Raw genomic sequence first — 22,114 nt, 5'->3', positions numbered from 1 at the left:
TGATTCTTAATCTTTGGTGAAATAACAACTAGAAATCCTGTACTTAAATTACTGTTGCAATAAAGATACTAATTTGACCACAAATATTTTGTAGGAATCTGGTGCGATATACATACTGTATGAAACAACCCCACATTCTACAAACACAGATTACCCTATCTTGTACATTTCTAACAATGCATAATGTATATAATCTCATTCCTTCTTCCCGAGACCCCGATTGATAGTGATTTGGAAAAAGTGCCAAGTAAGCCTAGCCAGTTGTAATATATTTAGTTTTGAGTAGAATGGGCCTATACTCCTGGAGTTTAGAATAATGAGGAGGTGATCTCATTGAAACACAAGATTCGGAGAAGGTTTCACAGGATAGATGCTGAGAGTCTAGAACTAGGGACATCATCTCAGGATAAGGGGACAGCCATTTCAGACTGAGATGAGCAGAAATTTCTTCACTCAGAGGGTTGTGAATCTTTTGGAATTTTCTACCCCAAAGTCTTGTGGATGCCCAGTCATTAAGTATATTCAAGACTGAGATCAATAGATTTTTTGAATACTGAGGGAATTGAGGGATATGGCGATCTGGCGGGAAAGTGTAGTTAATGTTGAAGATCAGCTATGGTCTTATTAAATGGCAGAGTAAGCTCAAGCAGCTGCATCAGAGTATTAAGTAAAATTCCTTTAACGCATACAGTGTATCTCAAGTCAGTGTTAACAGAATCAACAATAGAGATAGATTTACTCCTCCCACTCCAATTGTTTCCTCTCCTGCAGGCATTGTCTTTTGCTGGAGCATGGTCCCACAGGGGTCAGTGGCCTTTCAGTATTTCGCCCAAGTAGCAGTTCTTTATGTATTAGCCTAGATAGTGAAAGGCAGCTTCATAGCAGAGCCTAATCCCGTCTTCAGCTGATAATCAGACTTGCATTTTCCAGAAGGAATCACTGAATAGCAATTAGGAGCAGGAACCTTGGATGACTTCTCTACTTCTCAGCTGAAACCAACTGTAGTACCTGTATTACTACCCTAAATGAGATCAACTAAAACACAAACTGGGAATTGAACTTGGGATTCTATGGTCTCTGTGACTCAGTAGCATACAGGCAATGGAACAACCAGAGTCATTGGAGAAGCCAGAGACAGATGTCTCTGTACACTTTGTAATCCATTACTACAACAGATAATAAGCAGCACAGCAAACAGGAGAGTCAGAACGGAGTACTAGGAAACAGTGACAAAATAGCAGGATGAAAGTTTATGCCTCTGACATGCTCTTGAACTGCACAATGTGAAGCAGTGGCCAGACATCCCCAAGAGAAGCCAGGAAAATTGGCAGCTTCAAGCTGCTCTTACACATTTTACAGCAGAAGGTGCCATCAGCCAAGGGAACCATTTAACTGCCTGGCCTCTCACACACAAGATAATATTATGGTGCATGGGGAGATAATAGTAAAACAGCAAAATGTTGAATACACAATGCTTTTATCACAATCTTTATCACCCTATGGGACATACAGCATATGTAGCTCCAACACTTGAATTAAAAGAGACAAGTACCATTAGAATAGAGCGGTTTGCGGAAGGGTTGACCCTTGGAAAGTACTGTTGCCAGGATGAGGTACTGGAACCCAGACACACAGAATAAAGCAGTGTTTTCGTAGTTCGGGAGTTTGTTGTTAGAAGAACTGGCGTTTACAGGAACAAACCTTCAGAAACAAAAAAAAAACCTATAAAGCTGTTCACAGGGACAGAGCAATGCAATCAGCTATAATGAGGCCACTTTATAACACAAACACAAAGGGTGAATCCTTGGTTACATCCAAGCTACTTTAATTCAGCCCTAACCAGTGGAATTAGGAATACGGACCCCCAGACCCTGCTCCATGCTGTGACACTCCTGCTAAGACAGGAGGTGGAAATCAAACACCAGAACACACAGGAATGCCAATGGCCAAATTTTAGTTATGAGATGTTGTCTTGTCTCCAAATGGAGTAAACAATTAACATTTTATCTGTCAATTTTCTTTTTGACAAATTCATAGTTTTTTGACCACTGATGACTGACAAGCTGCTCTTAGACAGGTTGAACAATTTACTAAAAAGCAGTTTGAGGATTTTGCACTACTGTGCATCCCACAACTGGCAGATAGACTTTACCAAGGTGAGGTTTTTCCTCCTTTTGCTTACCCTGCTCAGATACGGTTTCAGTGATGGTAGCTGCCCTCTAGTATCTCAGCCAAATGAGAATCTTTTATGTAGAGTTTGAACTGTGAATGCTGTTAACGTGGGGAAAGTCACTGGAAAATCTGTTCCTGCCCTCACCTGAAGCTCTTCCACACAACTCCAACAGGAGTCACTGGATACCGATCAGGATGAGAATCTTGGATAATTATCCCTTCACTAACCTCAGGATACCCTCCTGGCATCCAAAGAACAATCGTTTGAGTCAGCACTAAACAGACAGATACAGAACTTGCGAGCTTCCTGGTCTTTATGGCTCAATATTTCACTGCCTTAATTTTGTGTACTTTAAATGCAACTTCTTTCTTTACCTAGGGGGATAGATGTACATCTAGGGATAATGGTAAAACACTTACCAACTCTGAGTGGTAGTGACTGTGAAGGTAAGGACCTGAATTAGTATAGCCAACAAGGTCTGCAGTAGCAGGCTGCCCAGGATCAAAACATTGAACAGACTCCCCACAGGCCGCTGTGGCACAAGCTCTTTTGCAGGCCCCGTTCGACCCATGAGGACGGCCACAGTTGTAGTGATAATCAGGTCGAAGTACAGGTACTGCCAGTCGCCCAAGTTTGAGTTGATCTGCATTTAAAATTTTAAAAAATACTTTAGAACAGAAGTAGAACTGTTTTTTAATTAGGATAACGGCCACAACTGAAACCAGATGATACGCTGAGAAGACTTAACAACTATTTCTTTTTTAAAAAGCTTCAAAAATAATGTGGAGGGTAAGGTTGCAGAAACAATAATCACGGAAAATAAATCAACCAGCACTTGGAGAGGTTTGAGTTAATTAAGGAGAGCCAGCACTGATTTGTAAAAGGCAGATCATGCTTGACTAATCTGATTATTTTGAAGAGGGAAGGCTGTCGAAGGGAAAGTAATGGATGTTGTCTACATAGGTTTTAAGAAAACCTTTGACAAAGTATCACATAAAAGGCTGGTTAACAAAATTGAGGCTCATGGAATAGGTGGGTCAGTGTCAGCTTTGATAAAAAAGAATGGACTTCAGGACAAAAAAACAGCGAGTCGCAGTAAATGGTTGCTTTTCACACTGGAGGATGTTGGGCAGTAGTGTTCCAAGGTTTAGTGGTAGGACCAGTACTTTCTTTGACAATTTTCTATTCATTTGTGGGATGTGGGCGTCGCTGGCTAGGCCAGCATTTACTGCCCATCCCTACTTGCCCTTGAGAAGGTGGTGGTGAGCTGCCTTCTTAAACCACTGCAGTCCTTGGAGTATAGGTACAACCACATGCTGTTAGGAAGGGAGCTCCAGGATTTTGACCAAGCGACAGTGAAGGAACGGTGATATAGTTCCAACTCAGGATGGTGTGTGGCTCGGAGGGGAACTTGCAGGTGGTGGTGTTCCCATGCATCTGCTGCTCTTGTCCTTCTTGGTGGTAGAGGTCGCGGGTTTGGAAGGTGCTGTCGAAGGAGACTTGGTGAGTTTCTGCAGAGTATTTGTACATGGTACACACTGCTACCACTGTGCGTTGGTAATGAAGGGACTGAAAGTTGAAGGTGGTGGATGGGGTGCCAATCAAGCGGGCTTCTTTGTCCTGGATGGTGTCGTGCTTCTTGAGTTTGTTGGAGCTGCACCCATCTAGCAAGTGGAGAGTATTCCATCACAGTCCTGACTTGTGCCTTGTAGATGGTGGACAGGCACTGGGGAGTCAGGAGGTGAATTACTCGCCACAGAATTCCCAGCCTCTGACCTACTCTCGTAGCCACGGTATTTATGTGGATGCTGATAGTGGGGGAATTCAGCTATAGTAATGCCATTGAACATCAAGGGGAAGTGGTTTGATTCTCTTGTTTCAGATGATCATTGCCTGGCACTTGTGTGACGTGAATGTCACTTGCCACAAATCAGCCCAAGCCTGGATGTTGCCCAGGTCTTGCTGCATCTGGACATAGGCTGCTTCAGTAGTTGAGGATTTGTGAATGGTGCTGAACATTGTGCAATTATCAGCGAACATCCCCATTTTTGACCTTATGATGGAGGGAAGGTCATTGATGAAGCAGCTGAAAATGGTGGCGCCTAGGACACTACCCTTAGGAACTCCTGCAATGATGTCCGTCCTGGACTGAGATGATTAACCTCCAACAACCACAATCATTTTCCTTTTTGCTAGGTATGACTCCAACCAGCAGAGAGTTTTCCCCGATTCCCACTGACTAGTTTTGCTAGGGCTCCTTGATGCCATACGGTCAAGTGCTGCCTTGATGTCAAGGGCAGTCACTCTCACCTCACCTCTGGAGTTCAGTTCTTTTGTCCATATTTGGACAAAGGCTGTAATGATGTCAAGAGCCGAGTGGCCCTGGCGAAAGCCAAACTGAGTGTCAGTGAGCAAGCTATTGCTGAGCAAGTACCGCTTGATAGCGCTGTCAACAACCCCTTCCATCACTTTGATGATCGAGTGTGTGTGTGTATATATATATATATATATATATATGACTTGAATATTGGAATACAGAGTAAAATGTAAAAATTTGCCAAAGATAACAAACTTCGAGGTGTGGCACATAGTGAAAATGATACCAATCGACTGCAACAGGACATAAACAGGCTAGCAGAATGGGCTAATGAAATTTAATACAGAGAAATGGGAGATGATGCATTTTGGCAGAAGGGTTAGGGAGAGGCAATATAGACTAAATAGTTCTAAAGAGTGCACAGAGACAGAGGGACCTGGGAGTGCTTGTGCATAGATCTTTGAAGGTGGCAGGACATATTGAGAGAGTAGTTAGCAAAACATATGGGGTCTTGGGCTTCGTAAATAGAGATATTGAGCACAAAAGCAGAAAGGTAATGCTGAACTTTTATAAAGCTCTGGTTAGGCTACAACTAGAGTATTGCATCCAGTTCAGGTCACCACACTTTAGGAAGGATGTGAGAGTCCTTGAAAGGGTGCAGAGGAGATTTACCAGAATGGTTCCAAGGATGAGGGACTTTGGCTACAAAGTTAAGTTGTAGAAGCTCGGGTTGTTCTCCTTGCAGCAAAGGGGAATGAGGGGAGATATGAGAGAGGTGTACACGATTATGACAGGTTTAGATAAGATAGACAAAAAAACTGTTCCCATTAGCTGATGGTACAATGACTAGGGGACACAGATTGAAGGCTGAGGGCAAGAGATGCTGGGGGGAGACATGAGGATGAACATTTGCTACACAGCGAGTGGTAATGACTTGGAACTCGCTGCCTACGTGGAAGCAGAGACAATGAATGATTTTGAAAGGAAAGTGGATGGGCACTTGAGGAAAATAAACTTGCAGGGCTACAGGGATAGAGTGGGGAAATGGGACTGATAGGATTGCACTACAGAGGGCCAGCATGGACTTGATGGGCTGAATGGACTCCTATGTCGTTATAACTCAAAATCAGTATTCCCAGTCTTTGCTGTAGGCTGATCTTGATGAGTCAGCAGTTGAAATGCTACATTGGCTGAAAGTGGTCATGTGTGGTAGATGACAGGGGAGGGTCGCTCAGGCTTGGGAGACTGGTCAATTGGGCAAGGCACTGGAAGGTGCACCTGGCACATATGGAAGGGACAACAGGATGAATCAACGTCTTCAAAAGGAGACGGGGAAATGATTCAGAAGAATTTTTCCCCATCTTTTCAGGAGTCTCTCCACACACAGCACACACGTCTCCCATCTGAGAGATTGACTGCAGATTTGACTGCAGCCGAGTCAGTGCTTTTCCGTAACTAGCTGCGTGGATATACATGGGAGCTGCCCAAATTGCTGTCCCCTTGTGCACAATGGAACAACCAAGATCAAATGGGTGATTCTGGGAACAAATCCCATTCCCCCTCCACTCCAGGCCCCAGCACTGATCAAGCCCTATACCACCCAGCCTCTTTCTAATTCTCACCATGGCCAATCTGCTTGTCAGGAAACAAACTCGACAAAATTAGTCACTGCACAGTAGATTGGATGGCTGTTGGTGTATATCTGTTGTTTTTGTGTACTTACCGAGTACATTATTAACACGGTGACAAACTGGATCATGCTGTACATGGCCATGTATTTGAAAACTCCAAAGGACGTGATCAGAGAGGCTCGACCTTCCCTGCAAGGAATGGAGGAAGCTCTGGTGTTATACTGGAACTGGGAGAAGGGCATCAGAGATTTAACAGTCATATGGAAACCTATCCAATGTGAGAAAACACAAACTGCTACTAAGGTCATAAGTAGAGTGTGACAGTTATTGTGCACGTGACTCTAGTACTGCCCCAATACAGTACGGTAACAGTAGTTAGTGGCACCACTCCTCACCCGTTTTTGACAGTTGCAGCATCTTGTAAAATTGGTGACAATTCTAAGGATCAACAGAGGGGTACCTTAAAAAACCTCCATCAGACTAAGCCAGCCAGGAACTCACCGAATCACCATTGGTACACATTCAATGTTGTCTATTTTTGAGGTGAAAGGGGATGCCACCGAGGCCTCTGCCTCTGAGAGAGAGATTCCTGCATCAGCAGCTTTCAGAGCCCCACAGTCATTGGCTCCATCCCCGCACATTCCCACAGAGTACCTGGAGAAATAGGGCAAACATTAAACAAGGCTTTGCAATATCACAGAACAATACACAAAACTCACAGCAGTCTGACTGTTAAACACAAAAGCACATGAAAATAGATCTAGAATTTTATATCTAACCATCTTGAATTTTAACCTCCATGAAACAACCTATCACCGTTAATGGAGTTGCTGGTAACTCATAACACAGATTATCTATACTGTGGACCACTTGCAGTTATACCACACAAAATGCACCAGTCAAGATAACAGAAGACTGCGTGGGAACCCCACTACAACATTCATTCTACCCAAAAATACTTATATCTAAAATGAAAAAAAAAAGATTTGCTTATCCCACAGCTGCAAACTGCTTCAGAACAGAAAGTTCACCATCGCTGGCTCTTGGGAAAATCACAGGCCAGTACTCTGGCTTGAGTTCATAGACTGGTGGATTTAGATTCTTGAGCATATTTGATAACTGGGACTGATCTAATTTCCATCAGTGCCTAACCAACAGACTTCTTTCACTTTTTTGTGGCTCCCAATGGCTCAGCAAGTTTGCTCAGCAGTAACAACCACACAGAGCAGGAAGGCCTCAGGTTTTATCCTTTATTTATGCTGTGTTAACTGGGTACACAACTGGGGCCAGAATCTGAGATAGGAAGGGCTAAAATTAGCCACAGTCCCTGCTCCTGACTGCTGTCACTTTTAGAAAAGGAATCTGTGTGGAGATGACGTGGTACAGACGTAATGTCTCCTGTGGTTAAAAAAAAGTGCCTGTGGAACTGTACCTCAGCATATCAGCACCTTTGGAAAGGAGGGAGAGAAAATCTGCTAAGGTGCTTTCCCTGGTACCTTTGGTCAAAAGAATAGGTTAGTGACCTTTTTACTGGACTTGACCATTTCAGTTCTGTAACCAGTGTTACGACCGACCGCTCAAGTCAAAGCCCCCAATCAAAATATACAATTCTGATTGTACTGGGAGAAACACACTGTTGATTCAGTTCCGCCCCTCCACAGATCGCCTAACATATCATTTTTAAACTTTCCAAATTAAAGAAAGCCACAGCCAAATTGACCATCTATTAACCTGGCACACCAAACCAGGTGTCAACATTGTATCTCGTGTCCTTGGTCCTGAATGGCTGTATCCTATGGCAACGAGAATGCATTCATAGAAACATAGAAAATAGGAGCAAGAATAGGCCATTTGGCCCTTCAAGCCTGCTCCACCATTCATTATGATCATGGCTGATCATCCAACTCAGTAGCCTGTTCCCGCTTTCGCCCCATACCCTTTAGACCTTGAGACCCAAGAGCTATTTCTAACTTCTTTTTGAAAACATTTAATGTTTTAGCCTCAACTACTTTCTGTGGTAGCGAATTCCACAGGCTCACCACTCTCTGGGTGAAGAAATTTCTCATCTCAGTCCTGAAAGGTCTACCCTGTATCCTTAGACTATAACCCCTGGTTCTGGACTCTCCCACCATCGGGCACATCCTTCCTGCATCTACCCTGTCAAGTCCTGTTAGAATTTTATAGGTTTCCATGAGATCCCCCCTCACTCTTCTGAACTCCAGTGAATATAATCCTAACCGACTCAATCCCTCCTCATATGTCAGTCCCACCATCCCAGCAATCAGTCGGTAAACCTTCGCAGCACTCCCTCCACAGCAAGAACATCCTTCCTCAGATAAGGAGACCAAAACTGCACACAATCTTCCAGGTGTGGCCTCACCAAGGCCCTATATAATTGCAGCAAGACATCACTGCTTCTGTACTCGAATCCTCTCGCTATGTAGGCCAACATACCATTTGCCTTTTTTACCGCTTGTTGCACCTGCATGCTTACCTTCAGTGACTGGTGTACGAGAACATCCAGGTCATACGGTCATAGAGAGGTACAGCACTGAAACAGGCCCTTCGGCCCACCAAGTCTGTGCCGACCATCAACCACCCATTTATACTATTCCTACATTAATCCCACATTCCCTACCACATCCCCACCTTCCCTCAATTATCCTACCACTACCTACACTAGGGGCAATTTACAATGGCCAATTTACCTATCAACCTGCAAGTCTTTGGCTGTGGGAGGAAACCGGAGCACCCGGCGGAAACCTACACAGTCACAGGGAGAATTTGCAAACTCCGCACAGGCAGTACCCAGAACCAAACCCGGGTCGCTGGAGATGTGAGGCTGCGGTGCTAACCGCAGGTCACGCTGCATATTTTTTTTTTCCAAAATATACTTTATTCATAAAAATCTGTAAAAATTACATTGCCAAACAGTTTCCAAACAGCACCAAAAAATACAAACATTGCAAGGGAGATCAGTTTCCTTCAATACTGTCATGAGTTTCTTCCCAACCCTTCCGTTTCACAATTGTCATGTCAATTACAGTTTTACATTTACAGCAATTCAGAATATTAACGATACAGTTCGAGGGGTTTCCCATGGATCCAGCCCCTCAGTCCAGCTTGGTGGGGGAACCTTACACTGTGGTCTTTCCCCATTGAGCCTTTGCTGCGGCTGCCCCAAGCTTTAGTGCGTCCCTCAGCACGTAGTCCTGGACCTTGGAATGTGCCAGTCTGCAACATTCGGCGGTGGACAACTCTTTGCGCTGGAAGACCAGCAAGTTTCGGGCAGACCAAAGGGCGTCTTTCACCGAATTGATAGTCCTCCAGCAGCAGTTGATGTTTGTCTCGGTGTGCGTCCCTGGGAACAGCCCGTAGAGCACAGACCCCTGTGTTACAGAGCTGCTTGGGATGAACCTTGACAAAAACCACTGCATCTCTTTCCACACCTGCTTTGCAAAGGCACATTCCAGGAGGAGGTGGGCGACCGTCTCTTCCCCACCACAGCCAACGCGGGGGCACTGTGCGGAGGGGGCGAGACTTCGGGTGTGCATGAAGGATCTGACGGGGAGGGCCCTTCTCACCACCAGCCAAGCTACGTCTTGGTGCTTGTTTGAAAGTTCTGGTGATGAGGCATTCCGCCAAATGACTTTGACGGTCTGCTCGGGGAACCATCCGACAGGATCCACCGTTTCCTTTTCCCGTAGGGCCTTGAGGACATTCCGTGCAGACCACTGCCTGATGGACCGGTGGTCAAAGGTGTTTTCCCGCAGAAACTGCTCCACGAAGGATAGGTGGTACGGCACCGCCCAACTGCACGGAGCGTTGCGCGGCAATGTGACCAGCCCCATCCTTCGCAACACCGGGGACAGATAGAACCTCAGCACGTAGTGACACTTGGAGTTTGCGTACTGGGGATCTACACACAGCTTGATGCAGCCGCACACGAAGGTGGTCATCAGGATGAGGGCCGCGTTGGGTACATTTTTCCCGCCCTTGTCCAGAGATTTGAACATCGTGTCCCTCCGGACCCGGTCCATTTTAGATCCCCAGACGAAGCGGAAAATGGCTCGGGTGACTGCCACGGCGCAGGAGTGGGGTATGGGCCAGACCTGCGCCACGTAGAGCAACAACATGAGCGCCTCGCACCTGATGACCAGGTTCTTACCCACAATGGAGAGAGATCGCTGCCCCCACATGCCCAACTTTTGTCGTACCTTGGCTACTCGCTCCTCCCATGTTTTGGTGCACGCTGCATATACCCCTCTCTCAGTTTATAGCCAGATAATAATCTGCCTTCCTGTTTTTGCTACCAAAGTGGATAACCTCACATTTATCCACATTATGCTGCATCTGCCATGCATTAGCCCACTCACTCAACTTGTTCAAATCACCCTGAAGCCTCTCTGTATCCTGCTCACAACTCACCCAACCAGTTTTGTCATCTGCAAATTTGGAGATATTACATTTAGTTCCCTCATCTAAATCACTAATGTATATTGTGAATAGCTGGGGTCCTAGCACCAATCCCTGCAGTACCCCACTAGTCACTGCCTACCATTCGAAAAAAGACCCATTTATCCCTACTCTTTATTTCCTGTCTACCAACCAATTTTCTATCTATTGCAATACACTACCCCCAATCCCATGCACTTTAATTTTACATGCTACTCTCTTATGTGGGACTTTGTCGAAAGCTTTCTGAAAGTCCAAATAAATCACATCCACTGGCTCCCCCTCATCAACTCTACTAGTTACATCCTCAAAGAATTCTAATAGATTTTTCAAGCATGATTTCCCTTTCATAAATCCATGCTGACTCTGTCTGATTCTACCACTGCTCTCCAAGTGCTCTGCTATAAACTCGTTGATAATGGACTCTAGAATTTTACCCACTACCGACGTCAGGCTGACTGGTCTATAATTCCCTGCTTTCTCTCTACCTCCCTTTTTAAATAGTGGGGTTACATTAGCTACCCTCCAATCTGTAGGAACTGTTCGAGTCTATAGAATCTTGGAAGATGACCACCAATGCATCCACTATTTCTAGGGCCACTTCCTTAAGTACCCTGGGATGCATACCGTCAGGCCCTGGGGATTTATCGTCCTTCAATCCCATCAATTTCTCCGACACCATTTCTCTACTAATACTGATTTCCTTCAGTTCCTCTCTCTCACTAAGCCCCGTGTTCCCAAACATTTCTGGTATGATATTTGTGTCCTCCTTTGTGAAAACAGAACCAAAGTATGCATTTAGTTGGTCAGCCATTTCTTTATTCCCCATAATAAATTCCCCTGTTTGACTTTAAGGGACCTACATTTGTCTTCACTAATCTTTTTCTCTTCACATACCTATAGAAACTTTTACAGTCAGTTTTTATGTTCCCCGCAAGCTTGCTCTCGTACTCTATTTTCCCCTTCTTAATAAATCCCTTGGTCCTCATTTGCTGAATTCTAAACTGCTCCCAATCCTCAGGTTTGTTTTTCTTCCTGGCAAATTTATATGCCTCTTCCTTGGATCTAATGCTATCTCTAATTTCCCTTGTAAGCCATGGTTTGGCTACCTTTCCAGTTTTACTTTTGCGCCAGACAGGAATAAACAATTGTTGCAGTTCATCCATGTGCTCTTTAAATGTTTGCCATTGCCTATCCACCGTCATCCCTTTAAGTAACGTTTCCCAATCTGTCATGCCAACTCGCGCCTCATACCTTCGTAGTTTCCTTTACTAAGATTCAGGACCCTCATCTCAGAATCAACTACTTCACTCTCCATCTTGATGAAGAATTCTATCATATTATGGTCGCTCATCACCAAGGGGGGGTCTCACCACTAGATTGTCAATTATTCCTCTCTCATTACACAATATCCAGTCTAGGATGGCCTGTTCTCTAGTTGGTCCGTCAACGTATTGGTCCAGAAAACCATCCCGTATACACTCCAAGAATTCCTCCTCTACGGTATTGTGACTAATTTAATTTACCCAATCTATATGCAGATTAAAATCACCCATAATTACAGATGTTCCTTTATTGCATGCGTCTCTAATTTCCTGTTTAATGCCATTCCCATCACCACTACAGTTTGGGGGTCCATATACAACCCTCACTAACGTTTTTTGCCCCTTAGTGTTTCTCAGCTCTACCCATACAGATTCCACATCTAGAGCTAATATCTTTCCTCCCTATTGCGTTAATTTCCTCTTTAACCAGCAATGCAACTCCACCGCCTTTTGCTTTTTGTCTGACCTTCCTAAATACTGAATATCCCTGGATGTTCCATTTCCCATCCATGGTCACCTTGCAGCCATATCTCCGTAATCCCGAATATATCATACCCATTTACATCTATTTGCGCGATTAATTCATCCACTTTATTGCGAATGCTCCGCGCATTAAGGCACAAAGCCTTAAGGCTCGTCTTTTTAACATTACTTGTCCTCTTCCCAATATTTTTCACTGTGTCCTTGTTTGATTCAGGCCTTTGATTTCATTGCCTCTCACTTTTCTTATTCCCCTTACTGTCTTTTGTTCTTGTCTTTGATCTCCCCTCCTCTGACTCCTTGCAAAGGTTCCCATCCCCTTGCCATTTTAGTTTAAACCTTCCCCAACCACTCTAGCAAATACTCCCCCTAGGACATCAGTCCCGGTCCTGCCCAGGTGTAACCCATCCAGTTTGTATTGGTCCCACCTCCCCCAGAACCAGTCCCAATGCCCCAGGAATCTAAAACCCTCCCCCTCACACCATCTCTTCAGCCACGTATACATCCGATATATCCTGCTATTTCTTCTTTGACTAGCACGTGGCACTGGTAGTAATCCTAAGATCACTACCTTTGAGGTCCTACTTTTCAATTTATTTCCTAGCTCCCTATATTCTGCTTTTAGGACCTCATCCTCTTTTTTTTAACCTATGTCATTTGCACCAATGTGTACCACGACCACTAGCTGTTCACCCTCCCCCTTCAGAATGTCCTGTAACCGCTCTGAGACATCCTTGACCCGAGCACCAGGGAGGCAACATACCATCCTGGAGTCTCTTTTGCGGCCACAGGAACGCCTATCTATTCCCCTTACAATTGAATCCCTTATAGCTATTGCATTCCTACACTTTTTACTCCTCCGCTTTGCAGAAGAGCCAACCGTGGTGCAATGAATTGGGTTGTTGCTGCTTTCCCGAGAGGCCATTCCCCCCAACAGTATCCAAAGCAGTATACCTGTTTTGCAAGGGAATAGCCACAGGTGATTCCTGCACTGCCCGCCTAGTCCTCTTGCTCTGCCTGGTGGTCATCCATTCCCCTCCTGCCTGTGGGGTCTGAGCCTGCGGCATGACCACCTCTCTATACGTGCTATACACGATACCCTCCACCTCGTGGATGCTCCAGTGTCCCCAGCTGCCGTTCCAGCTCTGAAACCCGGGCTTCCAGGAGCTGTAGCTGGACACACTTCCTGCACACATGCTGGTCCCGGGCACTGGAATTGTTCCCGGCTTCCGACATGTAACACGAGGAACACACCATGGCTTTGAGCTCTCCTGCCATGACATAACCCTTTAAATTACATTAAACCTTCTGGAAGATCTTAATGTCCAATAATATCAGTTACTCTAAGGCCCTTCTTCTCTGGTCCTCATTACTACAGAAATCCCTAAAAAAAACCTCTACTTACCATATTTGAAATAAACTTTAAACTTTTCTTACCAGAGATACTTACCCAGCTATTTAGAGCTATTCCCTAACAGCAGTGACTCACTAACCAATCACCTTGCAGCACTCCTGTGATGTCACTGTTGGCTTTTTTTTCTTTTTTTTTCCAAAACTCCAGTGCGCTGGAAGAGCTCCGCTCCGCTCCCGGAAGGCAAGAGACTGGGCCTCTATCCTCGGGTTCGATTTATACGCTGCGCTCTCGGCATTCTCCCCACAGGTCCGCTCCGCTCCCAGAGCTCCAGGAATCCCTGGAGCTTGTTGTCTTAAAGCAGTACTGATCCTGTTACAACCTTAAAGGCACACTGCATACTTCCCGGAAAAGAAAAAAAAAACCTTCAGGATAACACCAGTCACGAACAGGTAGTGAGAATGCTCACATGTCCCTCAATCCCACCCAGAACCCAACCCAGAGTGGCTCAGGACATTAGAGCAAGTACTTTGTGCACATCTACACTGCACTCTCACTGCAACCTGGAGTCACCAATGCATCTCTTCACTTCCAACTACATTTAATAATTCAATTGCCAACTCACTCCAGTTTCTGTAAGCTCTCCACCAGCTGTGTCTTCTGATTAGGAGCCATTCGAGCATAAACTGTGCCTCGAAGCAGGATCTGGGAAGAAGCATGAAGAAAATAAAGATTAAAAATACTGACATTAATCCATTATTTCATATACACTGTGCTTCATATTCCAGCTAGTACTGTACCTATTAATTTCACACAGACTGAGTCCTATTACTATATATATTCTTCTTTCAGCATTAGATTCTTGTGTCCAGTTCCCATCAGGAGTGTACTCAGTTTCACAGACTTCAACAGGGCTCACAGACACTGCACCTCCCCCATTAAAACAGCACGGTACCCCTCAATATCTCAGACCCTGAGCCCCCATTTAAACCAGTTCTATATACCAGTTCTATATTACCAAGCACTGTGCCCCACTCCATCCCCACTAGTACTGTACTCAATGTTACATGACTCTGGGTCTCACCCATCCCATAGTATTACAGATCATCAACCTGATGGCCAGAGTACCAGAGTAATAAATATTATGCAATTTTCCTCCCAGATTTACAGTAAATGGACAATGAAAATCAGACTCCTCACCTTTTGTAGAAGATCTGGGAAATAGTTGTAAACCACAGCAAAAGACTTTCCATTTAGAGCAAAGTGATAGTAAGACTGCTCCAAAGAATGGTTCCCAGGCTGCTGCTGCTGAAATAATTAGAGAAGTGTTACGACCAGGTGAGGAAGGGGTCTCAGGCTCCCTTCTTGCTCCTTTTCTGGTTTGGCAGTATCAAGGTTTATCTTTTAAAACAGTGTTTTTAGTTTACCACCTCAGTGAGTCTTTGCTCACTGCTCTCTAATTTTATTTGCAAATGAACCAGACAGGTTTTCTTAAATTTAAACAAGAAAGATGCAAGTTCCGAAGAAGGGTCACTGACCCGAAACGTTAACTCTGCTTCTCTTTTCACAGATGCTGCCAGACCTGCTGAGTATTTCCAGCATTTCTTGCTTTCATTGCAAGTTTATTAGCCTCATCACTAACTCGGTTAAAACTACTAAAATACGCAACACAACTGCACTAGCATGCATACGAGATAAACACACACAAATAGATAAACAGGGGAAGAAAGAATTGGGGAAGGATGGTTGAAGTAGGGTTGGCAATAAATGGAATTCAGTTACTTTCTTTTATCTTTGATATAAAGTCCTGGGTTGAAGTTAAGGTCTTGGAGTTCTTTCAGACTTGCTTCTCTGGTACCAAAGGCTGGAGAGAGGTTTCAATTGTCTTCTCAATGGTCACCTGTAAAGTTCTGTAGTCTTGAGGTTCATGCTGCCATTGTGGCTTTCCTGGGACTTTGCTGGAGAGAGAGCGAGAGCTTCCTTCTCTTTTGTCATCAAATTGCAGTCTGCTCTCTTTCCGTGCGGCACAATTCAAAAAAGCCCCCAGTCTGGCCAGCAGGTAAGTCATGTGACCATCTGTTTGAAACAGCATCTTCTGGGAGGGTTGTTGGATTTCAAAGCTCTACAGTCACACTCAGTGCGGGGTGCAGTGCAATTCTAGCTCTTATACAGACAAATCTTGATAATTGAATCAGTGAGCACTCCCATTGTCTCTCTATTCAACTGTCTCTCCGAATGCAAATGTGCAACCATGTTTTCAGCTGTTCAGCTCTGTGGTCTTTTTAAACAAATTATGTGCAATGTCCAGTTAAAAAAAAGTTTCAGTAGTGTCCCATATGATGAAATTAATATGTTTTCATTTGGCAGGTGTGATTTCCGTCACAGAAGATAGAGATTTAAAAAAGGTACAGGATGTTAAATTCCAGAAAGCTCGTCATGGAAGGATAATGCTGGAGCTTATATTTACTCAGTTTCACATTTATTGTGCAGAGTAAAAGGATTACAAACATGTAGCTCCTCACTCAAACCCTCCATCAGTCTCAGTGATGTGTTTGTTTATAAATGCTCAACTAAGACCCCAATTAACACCCTTCACCTATATGTAATCAAACCATTGACATATAATTAAGATTAACACAGGACAAGTCTGAACTGCAAACAGGCCACATGCAAATATGTGGAAGATAGGTGGACAGCCTCCCCTCCCCAGGCCCTGCTCAGCACTCAAAGATGCGATTGAACTCTTGTAGGGGCTAACTACCCCCTTTTCTAAAGACAAAGGCAAAATACTGCAGATGCTGGAAATCTGGAGTATAAAAAGAAAATGCTGGAAACATCCAGATCAGGCAGAGCCTGTGGAGAGAAAAACAGTTAACGTTTCAGATTGACCTTTCGTCAGAACTGCTGCACCACTCCTAATATCTCTTAGCATATTCCACCATTAAGTTCCCAACACACTGACCTACGTGTTCTTCCTCCTCAGTGGATCCTGCATGTTTAAATCAAGACTCATCTCTGTAACTCCTACTCCATCACATTTTTTTCCAGGGCTTCAAAAACTGAAACCTCACCTTCCATAGTCAACCCTTCCTCTTAGAGTATAGGGGATGTAGGACTACACTGAAGAAAGAAATGAGGAGGGCGAAAAGGGGCCATGAGATTTCCCTGGCAGATAAGATAAAGGAGAATCCTAAAAGATTCTATAAGTATATTAAGAGTAAAAGGGTAGCGTGGGAGAGAGAGTAGGTCCCCTTAAGGATCAGTGTGGCAATCTATGTGTGGAGCCACGGGAAATGGGCAAGGTCCTAAATGAATATTTCTTGTCTGTATTTACCATGGAGAAGGTCATGGAAGCTAGTGAGTTCAAGGGAGGGAACACTGATATCCTGGAGCATAGCAACATTACAAAGGAGGAGGTGTTGGAGGTTTTGAAGCGCATTAAGGTGGATAAATCCCCAGGGTCTGACCAGGTGTATCCTAGGATGCTATGGGAAGCAAGGGAGGAGATTGCTAGGGCCCTGGCAGAGATTTTTGTATCGTTAGCCACGGGTGAGGTACCGGAAGACTGGAGGATAGCTAATGTTGTGCCTTTATTTAAGAAGGGCAGCAGGGATAAGCCAGGGAACTACAGGCCAGTGAGCCTTACATCAGTGGTGGGAAAGTTATTGGAAGGGATTCTAAGAGACAGGATTTATATGCATTTGGAAAGGCATGGTCTGATTAGGGATAGTCAGCATGGCTTTGTGCGTGGGAAATCAAGTCTCACGAATTTGATCGAGTTTTTCGAGGAGGTGACCAAAAGGATTGACAAGGGCAGGGCAATGGACATTGTCTACATGGACTTTAGCAAGGCCTTTGACAAGGTCCCGCATGGTAGGCTGGTCCAGAAGATTCGAACACATGGGATCCAGGGTGAGCTAGCAAATTGAATACAAAATTGGCTTGGTGATAAGGAGGCAGAGGGTGGTATTGGAGGGTTGTTTTTCAGATTGGAGGCCGCTGACCAGTGGTGTGCCACAGGGATCGGTGCTGGGCCCTCTGTTGTTTGTCATATATATTAATGACTTGGATGTGAATGTAAAGGGCATGATTAGTAAGTTTGCAGATGACACCAAAATTGGTGGTATAGTGGACAGTGAAGAAGGTTGTCTAAGGTTACAACAGGATATAGATCAACTGGGAAAGTGGGCAAGGGAGTGGCAAATGGAATTTAAGTGTGAGGTGATCCATTTTGGGAAGTTAAACCAGGGCAGGACATATACAGTGAATGGCAGGGCCCTGGGGAGTGTTGTTGAGCAGAGACACCTTGTGGTGCAAGTACATAGTTCCCTGAAAGTGGCAACACAGGTAGACAGGGTGGTGAAGGCGGCGTATGGCATGCTTGCCTTCATTGGCCGAGGCACTGAGTACAAGAGTTGGGACGTCATGTTGTACATAATGTTGATTAGGCCGCATTTGCAGTACTGTGTGCAGTTCTGGTCGCCGCACTACAGGAAAGATGTGATTAAGCTAGAGGGTGCAGAAAAGATTCACAAGGATGTTGCCTGGTTTGGAGGGCTTGAGTTATAAAGAGAGATTGGATAGGCTGGGTCTGTTTTCCCTGGAGCAAAGGAGGCTGAGAGGGGACATGATAGAGGTATATAAAATTATGAGAGGCATAGATAGGCGAGATAGCCAGAGTCTGTTCCATGGTAGGGGTGACTAAAACTAGAGGGCATAGATTTAAAGTGAGAGGGAGGAGGTTTAAAGGGGATCAAAGGGGTACATTTTTCACACAAAGAATAGTGGGTATCTGGAATAAGCTGCCTGAGGAGGTGGTGGAGGCAGGAACAGTAGCGACATTTAAGAGGCATCTGGACAGGTACTTGAATGAGCAAGGCATAGAGGGATATGGAATTAATGCAGGCAGGTGGGATTAGTATAGATAGGCATTATGGTCGGCATGGACGCGGTGGGCCAAAGGGCCTGCTTCTATGCTGTACGACTCTGACTCTTGCACTCTACAGGATCTTATCTATTTATTAATTCTCCTCTTCTACTCGTTTAGCCTGACAGTTCACCTTAGATGCACAGTAATGAAAAAAAATAACTGACTTGGTCAAAAGTGTTACTTGTTGAAACAAGTTCAAGATGTCCCCTTTTGAAGTTTACTTCCATATCTACTGTTGCTGCCACAATAAATCCATAACATTGTTTATAACTTAGAATTATACAATCCAGAGGATGGTGTTTCCTACAGATCCATGTGAATGCCTACCTCCATCCCATTCTGCTGGTCTGGTGCTGGGTCTGACAGCAGGAACTTCACACAGGCAGGTTTATCACGAGAGGGTGGGGAGGCGTTGGCAAAAATGACTCTGTCCTTCAAGCCCACCATCCCACAATTCCTGGCAACATTCAGAGCTGTCAGCATGTTGTCTCCTGGGAGAGAGAGGGTTCAGCTATATTAGTGATAGCAAGGACCAGGGATACCAATCAGGCCCAGGAAGCTCAAACTATCGAGATACTTATCCTTTCTGGTTAGTCAAGGCGTATTGGATGAATAGCCAGCTTCTGAAATGCGCAATATAGAATGAAGCAGAATGTCTGATGTCACATCAGCGTTTCTCTACTAAAAATGAGCGCTGGACAATTTCTTCAATAAGATCTTATGCATGACTTGAGGAGAATGGATTTTTTGTTATCGTGGCTCAAGTTCTTCCCAGCAGAAAGGAAACCAGGGTTTGGGAGGAGAGAAACACACCAATTCTGATGAATGTCTTTGCAAAGACAAAAGTCTGCTGGAATGAAGTTTAACTGCATTCTCGAATGTTCTGTGGCCATGCGTAATGCTATTCTGCTTTGTCACACAGTGTGTTATTTTGTAGCGGCATTGTATTAAATTGTGAAGAGCCCTTCTATGCTGCAGGGGAAATGGTGAACGGCTGACACACCTGCTTATTTGCAAGTTTCTCCATCAAATCAATACTTATCAATACATGTTGAAATGTCTCAGTGCCACAAACAATCAATCTGAAGTGCAGTGACTGTTATGTAGGCAAATGTGGCAACTGTGCTGTGACTTCAACATCCCCAAGTCAATACATCCAGTCAATTTGTTTTTTTTTGGGTGACTTTGGAGGAAGAAGGGGATTTAATAACTGGTGTCACCTACATGATAATACAACATGATCCAAGCACCAGAGAAGCAATGAAGCAGGTTCTCACTTGTTTCCATGGAAACCAAATCACAACATAAGTAAGCAGCAGGAGCCACCCAGACCAGAGGGCTAATTGATGCCTGGGTTCATGACACTGGCACCAAGTGACAAAGGCCGGCAGATCACAATGCTGGAACAGATTATGCAATAAAAGACCCTCGCTATAAGGTACTGACTCAAGAGGTAAATTACTGAGCTTGAGGATTCCCTTGTGTGAGACAGTGTGCACTTTAACCATTAAACCCAAATGCCCCATCCCACTCTGTCAATCTTCCCGCCCAGTGCGCTGCGGGGGGCTAATCTTGCCAATCTTCTTCCTGTCCAACTCATCCTACCCACTGTCGGCCCTGTGGACACTACCAGCTCTCACTACCCCTCTATGCATCTCCCTCGCTCTGTTCGTTCACTTGTGAAAAGGCCGTTGCCATCCATGAACGTATTGTGGATGATTGTATTGACATCATGGCCTTCAAGGAAACCTGGTTAAGGGATGATGACACTTTGCCACTTAATGAAGCCTCCCAGCCTGACTACATATTCCACCATGAGCCCGGCCAAGATCATCATTGTGGTGGTATGGCACTTATCACCAGATCACACCTTGGCCTGACCACCTACTCTGCTGGCACTTTCTCCTCCTTTAAGCATCTCACCTTGTTTCACCCCTGTCATCTCGCTTTCAAAATCATTCACTACCACCCTCCGAGATATGATAAAAATTTTTAGTACATCCCTCTCTAAGCCTCTGCACCAAACGACTTCTCAATCTCAGTGATTTCAACTTCCTTCTCAACTCTACATGTTCTCTCTCTCTCCTCAGAGTTCACTGCCCTCTTATCCTCCATAAATCTTTCCCTCCATGTAAACTCACCAACTCAAATTCACGGCCACCCACTCGACGTTGCCATCTCACATGGTCTTGCTAGTCCTATATCAATTATAGATAAGGCCATCTCCGATCACTTCCTTGTATTACCCACTACTCACAACCACCTTCCATGCCCCAATCCTACCTCCTTCTGTATCCATCCCTGAAAAAAACACTAATCCCCCAATTCACTTATAACTACACTTTCAAAATCCGAACAGGCCAGCCTCTGGTCGTCTGTTCACCACCACATTCCTGCAGATACTAATTTTCTCAACTGCACCCTCACCTCCACTTTTAATGCCCGAGTCCCCAATAAAACCATTTCTGTCTTTCTCTTACCCTGGCCATCCCCCTCTGGTATGGCCCTTATCTCTGATCCCTTAATCATATGGGAAGAACTTGAAAGGATATGGCAGACAACTGGCTTGGCCATTCATCGCCAGATCTGGCTGGACCACTTAAAACACTACCAGGTCCTGCTCGTCTGCTAAAACTGCTCACTATTCCAGGATCATCCTGGAATGCAAAGACAAACCCAGGCTTCTTCGAAAACCCCTCTCCCCTCCACCCTCACCTCCAACAATAAGTACGAGGAGCTCATGTATTTCTTTGTCACTCAGAGCGAGACCATCAAATCAGCTGCCTCTGCTGTGTCTGGCCAAGCCTCCTCCAGTGCTCCCCCATGCCTTAGCCCTGAATTCACATCTTTCTCTAGTTTCTCTATCTCCCCTCATGTCTTCTCACAGGTCATCTTGTCCATGAGACCCATCTCCTGCTTTCTTGATCCTATTCCCACTAAACTGATCACCCAACTTCCCCTCTTGGACCCCATGTTAGCAGATATTGTTAATGGTTCTTTCTTCAGGTATTATCTGTCTCCTTTAAATCTGCCGTCATTGATGTTCTCAAAAAAACAACCCTTAACACCCCTGTCCCATCTTCAACCTCCCTTTCCTCGCCAAAGTCCTTGAACATGTTGTTACCTCCCCAATCTGTTCCCATCTTTCCTGGAACTTTATGTTCGAGTCCCTCCAATAAGGTTTCCACTCCAGTCACAGTAACGAAACAGCTCTTATCAAAGTCACAAATGACATCCAATGTGACTGTGACAAAGGTAAATTTTCTCTCCTCATCCTTCTCGACTTGTCGGCAGCCTTTAGCACGGCTGACCACGCCATTCTCCTCCAACGCCTCTTCACTGTCGTCCAGCTGGGTGGGACTGCTCTCACCTAGTTCCATTCTTATCTAATCGTAGCCAGAGAATCACTTGCAAGGGCTTCACCCTGCTCCTGCATCGTTGCCTCTGGTGTT

At 44.9% G+C, this 22,114-nt stretch overlaps 1 protein-coding gene across 5 annotated transcripts in view; it reads right to left on the bottom strand.

Moving 5' to 3' along the window:
• atp13a2 (ATPase cation transporting 13A2) overlaps window positions 1-22,114 on the bottom strand; it is a 117,982-nt gene that overhangs the window by 5,795 nt on the left and 90,073 nt on the right. For 4 of the 5 annotated variants that reach the window (XM_068017391.1, XM_068017389.1, XM_068017388.1 and 1 more), the window contains 7 exons: window positions 18,990-19,153; window positions 14,933-15,040; window positions 14,358-14,437; window positions 6,623-6,775; window positions 6,214-6,310; window positions 2,593-2,816; window positions 1,553-1,701 (listed from right to left, as the gene is read on the bottom strand). In XM_068017391.1, the coding sequence (XP_067873492.1) occupies window positions 1,553-1,701; window positions 2,593-2,816; window positions 6,214-6,310; window positions 6,623-6,775; window positions 14,358-14,437; window positions 14,933-15,040; window positions 18,990-19,153 (975 nt within the window). The remainder of the gene's footprint in view (window positions 1-1,552; window positions 1,702-2,592; window positions 2,817-6,213; window positions 6,311-6,622; window positions 6,776-14,357; window positions 14,438-14,932; window positions 15,041-18,989; window positions 19,154-22,114) is intronic. The other variant, XM_068017390.1, reaches the window with a different exon arrangement.

This window comes from Heterodontus francisci, chromosome 37 (genome assembly GCF_036365525.1).
Source record: "Heterodontus francisci isolate sHetFra1 chromosome 37, sHetFra1.hap1, whole genome shotgun sequence".
NCBI lineage: Eukaryota > Metazoa > Chordata > Chondrichthyes > Heterodontiformes > Heterodontidae > Heterodontus > Heterodontus francisci.
This window is presented reverse-complemented; position numbering and strand designations above follow the sequence as displayed.